Raw genomic sequence first — 6099 nt, 5'->3', positions numbered from 1 at the left:
TTAACTTGTAGCAGCAAATTACTTTCGGGAAATTATAGTGCAAAAAGCCGGTTAAAACTGCAACCGGACGAGATATAAAATAGTAAAGCAAATGCAAGGCAATTTAAAATTTTCCTTTTTTGGCAATGTTTTGAACCAAAAATTTATCGTTCTATTAGTATGACACTTTTTTTTTGCAATTGTGTTTATTGTTTCTTACAAATTTAAAGACTTTTTTATCCAGTGCAACTTCAAATTCCGCCCAAAAAGACTGTCTATTAAAGCAAATGATAGGACTGCTTATTTATAATGTAGGTATTTGTTTTTGTCGATTAATTTTCTTACTCTTTTTTGTTGATTTTACAGCATCTGAACGCAGATTTAGTTACAATTGCAGTAGTATTCAAATATAATACAAAAAACGACATTAACGTTAGAATAAATTATAAAAAAACATACTTACAGCATTTTTTTTTTCATGTATTTTATAATGAGACAAGATGCAAGTAAAGTGCTAAACGGTAAAGTAACAAGGCAAATATAAATCTTTAAACACGAATACTCAAATGTTGTATTAATGAAAGGTTTTGTGTAACATGAGGGGTTTATGTAAAAATTACAAAACAAAATATACGATTAAATTACTTACTCAGAAATATATAAAAAATCCGTATTTTAAAAATTCAGAGTCCGCGTACCAGTAACGAACGTAAACCCATATTACTGTTCTAATATGCGCCACAAGCAAATCGTAATTGTACTTGGGAATGAGTACAGATAAGGTACAAAAGCAACTGATAAGGATAACGTCTCAAAACTATCGTTCATCTGTGTAAAGGGTGTACAAATGCTGTAACTGATAGAATAAAAAGCATTTCAGAAATATTCGCGCCAAGACGTTTATATCAATTTGTACTCAAAACACTAATAATACCATTTATTACTGAGAAACACCATTAACAAACAGTCTCCATTCAGCTCTAGCAACACTTTTACAGCGGTTCCGCAACCTTTTGCTGAATCCAGTCGACAAAGCTGGCGACACGCGTGTACACACCGGGAACCTCGGCTCGGGCGCATCCGATACCGTAGGACACGATGCCCACCTGGAAGTAGTAGAACTCGGTGCCGAAACGCTGCGGCAACATTAGCGGGCCACCGCTGTCGCCCTGGCACGAATCCTTGCCACCCTCGATCACGCCCGCGCACATAACCGCATTATCGAACTGCTTCTGCGAGAACACTTTACCGATCTTGTCGTACAGCGTGCGACACTCGTCGTTGGCAATGATGGGAATCTGCAGCTCCTGCAGCACATTGGCGGACTTGCCACCCTCCTGTGTGCGACCCCAGCCGGCCACGAACGGTGTGTAGCCGATGAAGTTCTTGCTGCGGATCGTGTCACTCAATGGCAGGCAGATAGGCTTGATCGCATCTGTTTGTGTATGTGTGTGAGTAGTGAAAGGGAAAGAACGTTTACTGACGGTACACAGGACCTTAAGGGCGTTCAGGGCCACACGCAATGCTTACCACTGAACTGCACCTCGAACTCCATAAATAGCACGGCCAAATCAGTGTGTCCGTCCTTCTTGTCGTACGATGGATGAGTTTCGTACTGCGGAGAAGAAAAAAAAACAATATGGGAAAATAATTTGTTAATATCGAGGCCGTCCTTTCACTTGACATTCGTCGACCTTCGCGGGCTACTCACCCGAACGACCGGTACGTCGACATGCTTCGTTTCCACATCCGTGGACGTATCGTGCTCACCCAGCCGAACCGATGATCTGTAAGAGTAGCGCACACATTAGAACATTAAATTTCAAATAATTTACGAATGCCGCGACCGGTCTACTTACAGATCGCGCCGAATGCAGTGAGCAGCTGTGAGTACGTGTCGCTTCGTGATGAGCGAACCACCGCACTTGAACGAAACTTCACCCAAAGCATTCTTGTAGCCGACCAACGCCATCCAGGGCCATCCGTTCAGTTCGGCTGGAACGCCACCAACGACCCGATTGTGCTGCACAATGCTATAGCCGCATCCGGTTTCGGGGGTAAGTAGCTGGGCAGGACCTGCAGCTGGCGATGGTGGTGGTGGTGGTGGCGGTGCCTCTGTGACTGGTGCTGGTGGTGGTGGTGGAGGTGGAGGTGGAGCCGTCGGTGGGGCAGTTGGTGGAGCAGTCGGTGGAGCTGGTGGAACCTGCGTGACTCCCTGCAGGGGACAGCACACGTTGGGCTGGATGTAGTTACACACCGCATTCGAGCGCTGGATGTACTGCACGTACTGCGGATCCCTCTGACGCTGGACGAACTCATTCAAAACGCTCGGACAGTTGCGTATGCCTGTTGAGACGGAATGTCAAATAATTGTTAGTTTTGCATTCGAAAGATTCCAGTGCATTGCTTGTCAGCTCACATACTTATGCAATATCCTTCGCGATTGTCTGGTCCAACGCAATCGGCCGTACGAAGCGCTGCTGCCGTCGTTACCTCTACAAAAGGAGACGAAGTTGTAGTGGGATCATACTGCACACCATCACTGCAGCAAAGCACCGGGCTGCCGTTATAGTTGCGATTGCCACAGCTGCGCTGGGACGCGAGCAAGAAGTTTACCGTCTCCTGATTCCGATTGTATTGGTACAGTCGGATCAGGGATGCACAGTACTGGAACACCTGACAAACGCCTATCTGCCTGTTCGGGGTGGTGCATGACGTGCCAGCTGAAACGGGCGTACTGTACTGGTGAGCGATACCGTTTAGAGGGAATTTATGGGATAGGATGGGATGGAGTGGATTAGGGTGGCTGTGTGAATAGCGATTTGTGCTTGTTAGTGTCACGCAACCGGGTAGAACTTCCCAAGATCGCAAAAATAGTGATTGGTGGAGCATTTATCAAACGAAAACAAAAAAATATTTAAATAACCCGGCCACTTGCAAATGATACACTGCCCGCCGGTAGCATACACTTAAATACAGTTTAAACCCATTCAAGCAGTAGCTTAATTGCTGTTCACACGATCTTCAGAATAGTTTGTACCAGAGCTGAACCAATAGCAAGCATCCACTCCTTGACGTAATGGTTCCACAGTCGTTTGACGCTCCTTCGGTCAACAAGTTCGATGTGCGTTCAAACTGACCACTACCAGCATGCATTACCATCATAGGAGATTGTTTGACAAGCAACTGACAATCATCAGCAGCATTCACCATCATCGCGATCGTGCGGGGTGTTATCGATTAACACCATCAAGTTCGACGCACACTTTGCGCTACCCATTGATGGAAAACGGCTGATACACTTGGCCATGACTGCGTCGTTTGAATATCAGTCGAGGCGAGCCACCTACTCGCTAACTAAAATTTGAAGAACCACCTTCGTACAAAAATGTGGAACGTTTCACCAATTAAATCAACCGTCTTCGTTACACCGCACAACGATGACGGAAGACAGCAACATGCGATAAAGCAGTGAACCGGCTAATATCACCACCGAAAAAAACCGGACCATCCCCCCCAAAAAAAAAGGTCTTTTAAATACGCCTGCAAGACCGTGGCGTGCACTTGAACTGTGAGTCGGAATTGTATGCGATGCATGGTTGAACGATCGTTTTTTTTTTCTACGACGTTTGACCTTGGCACTGGTTTTCTCTCAGGGTCACCGATCAGCTCCGATATGTTGCGTTTGTTGTGTGTGATGTATGTGTGTTGTGGGTTTTTTTTTTCGAATAGTATAAAATAAACCGTCACTGCAATGATTCTACTTTCCGAAAACCGAAAGCATTGACGACCGTACCTTGCGGCTGCACACTGTTTATAGCCAGAAAGGAAATAATCACAAACGCAAACTTCCACATTATGCTCGCGTAATTACACTAATTGTAGCGTTGTTGGGAATTAAAACTTGTTCTTTGCTTCACTATCTCGAAACTGACAGAAAAAAAAACCGCAAAACAGCTTAACACATTTTCTAGGCGCGCAAAGCACGGCGCGAACCTCCTTCTCGATCAAGCGTACCGTCAACACTAAACTTAACCCGTTTCTTCGGTAAAGATTTTAAGCGCACACAGTCCAACAGAATCGCGAATCAGAAGTCGGAAGTCGAATCCGGTCTCGTACGAAACAGCACCACCACTATCAAGCCGCCACCCCTATTTGTTGGGGAAGGGAGGGCCGCCACCTATTCGCACACTATCGCAAGCCTTTGCGCACCCCTCGCAGGACGCAACACCAACACCGGGCTCATCCAAAAACAGTTCGCCTGGAGCGCTCCTTGCGAGCTACGAACCTTGTGTAGAGCGATGCTGCACGCGTAGAATGACTCTCGGTGGAGTGGATCCGTACGCTCAGCTGAAGCGAGAGTCTGGGATTCCCCGAAGCAAAAATCAATTAGGTTTTGCTAGGAGGAATTAGACAGCGAAAAAACAAACAGTCTACCTTATGGGAAACACTACTGCTACGTGCGCTACTATGCGAAATTACTCATTTGCGTGGGAAATTACTTCGCTTTCCTTTTGTATCATCAACGCATGATCAATAAAATCATGTTATTCCCATTCCGAGTTTCAATAACCATTCACATTGATTACTACATTTATTTCTATCTTTAAAATAAAACGCATTTACCGCGACACTAAGCATTGTCATCAGTGTTCATGCATATGGAACGGCACTCTCGGAGTGATTTTAATAGATGTACTTACAGCATTAGATAAAATCTCTGAGAGCACCTCGGCGTGCATTTAGCATGCCGATCGTGTCAGCAGAATTACCGATCCGACCGTAATCTTGTGCTATACATCTTACTTAACTGATCGCTGCTGTGCATGCGCCGCATGTTATCGACAATCGAGGATCTTGGAAGCTGTAAACAAGCATCAGGTAGTTATGATGTTAAATTAAATTATACATGGCTTTTGTGTTGTTTTGTAATAATATTTTGTTTGTATTGGTAATTTTATTGGTTAGCAATATGGGCCTGGCTCTTTCATATCAGAAGTTTTAATATAATAATTTGTTTTCACACATAACAACTTTCTCTTCTAAGCTCAAATTGATTTTATTCAATTTACCAATTTCTTGGCGACTCTTTTTAGCAACAACTCTCCTCGAAGCTCAAATTGTATTTATCCCACACTTTTCTATATTTTCTCTTATTTTCTGACCAATATCTTGAACGACCTTTTTACTTTTTGAACAACTGTGCGTTGAAACACATTTTTCATTGTGCAATTGACTTTGAAGGGAAGGTTTTCTTCAAGGATTCCATTTGTAAAAACAGTATAAAGGTTGTATGTCTGTTAAGTAAGTACGGCGCAATTTATTACATTTACCTTTGAACGTCAGCCAGACTTATCGTCTGGACACATCGTTCCTTGCATAGGATTCACCATCAATTTATTGTGCATATCTCTAATAACATGGAAAGTAAAGTAGATATTACATAGCCTTTTGACCGACGTGAATTAAAATCTGCCTGGGACCTATCTGAAGTGGTCTTAGAATAAAACAGCTCTTTAGTTTACTCATTTCATCCATTCTTAAGTTGTTTGTATTGACCCAAATCACTAAAGAAGCAAACTTTATCATCATAAGCACTCAGGCCGCGATTCGATAGCGCAGACAGTGCAGCAATAGCGAAATAATACAGACCAACATCAACAAAAAAAAAACATTCAAAGATTGTCAACCTCTCGGTCTGTTCAAGGGCCACTGGAACCGGCTTGATGATTCGCCTTAAACTTGAATTTACATTTTATTCGGCGGCAGAAATGGAGGAAGGTAAACATAAGCCCAGCTACAAAACTGGTCTTCTCATTAGCAACCGGTTCTGGATCGCGCACATCGTACCGTGCCGTGGCTGTGTGCGACTTTTGCATCCGTTTTTTGTTGGGAGCTCGCGCGATTTTTGACCGCAAAACCCTGGCTGGAAAACAACAACTCACACAACCGCATACAATCAAAATGGCATATGCAATAGCAACTTTAAAGATGATACAGTTCCTCCACAGGTGGAAGGTAGAAACAGTAGCGCGATGACGGACGGATTCTTCGTGGGATGACGTAAGCTTTGCCTGTGGTGGCCTTTGTTGGCTAGTGCAGTTTATTAATTATACAACG

The 6099-nt window shown here is 43.8% G+C and overlaps 4 protein-coding genes across 5 annotated transcripts in view; 1 reads left to right on the top strand and 3 right to left on the bottom strand.

Annotated features, from left to right (window-relative positions):
* LOC126557871 (ero1-like protein) overlaps positions 1-6099 on the bottom strand; it is a 427255-nt gene that overhangs the window by 46765 nt on the left and 374391 nt on the right. The gene's annotated exons all lie outside the window — the stretch shown is intronic.
* The window catches only part of LOC126558692 (protein tipE), a 186707-nt gene that overhangs the window by 53437 nt on the left and 127171 nt on the right, over positions 1-6099 (top strand). The gene's annotated exons all lie outside the window — the stretch shown is intronic.
* LOC126559226 (DNA-directed RNA polymerase II subunit RPB7) overlaps positions 1-6099 on the bottom strand; it is a 240333-nt gene that overhangs the window by 145277 nt on the left and 88957 nt on the right. The gene's annotated exons all lie outside the window — the stretch shown is intronic.
* On the bottom strand, positions 888-3902 carry LOC126557885 (venom serine protease Bi-VSP-like). Its single transcript, XM_050213794.1, has 6 exons — positions 3776-3902; positions 2403-2702; positions 1839-2325; positions 1691-1766; positions 1510-1594; positions 888-1414 (listed from the first exon to the last, which is right to left on the bottom strand). Exons 1-6 carry the CDS (start codon positions 3834-3836, stop codon positions 972-974), a joined length of 1452 nt encoding a protein of 483 aa, XP_050069751.1. The 5' UTR covers positions 3837-3902; the 3' UTR covers positions 888-971.

Source organism: Anopheles maculipalpis, chromosome 2RL, assembly GCF_943734695.1.
Source record: "Anopheles maculipalpis chromosome 2RL, idAnoMacuDA_375_x, whole genome shotgun sequence".
Classification (NCBI taxonomy): domain Eukaryota; kingdom Metazoa; phylum Arthropoda; class Insecta; order Diptera; family Culicidae; genus Anopheles; species Anopheles maculipalpis.
The sequence above is the reverse complement of the archived record's forward strand: the minus strand, read 5'-3'. Positions and strand labels throughout refer to the sequence as shown.

Coding starts and splice junctions, on each gene's coding strand:
- LOC126557885 (XM_050213794.1), bottom strand. CDS start 3,836: ATGTGGAAGTTTGCGTTTGTGATTATTTCCTTTCTGGCTATAAACAGT. Junction 2,703..3,775: donor AAACAGTGTGCAGCCGCAAG/GTACGGTCGTCA, acceptor CGCCCGTTTCAG/CTGGCACGTCATGCACCACC. Junction 1,415..1,509: donor GTTCGAGGTGCAGTTCAGTG/GTAAGCATTGCG, acceptor ATACACAAACAG/ATGCGATCAAGCCTATCTGC.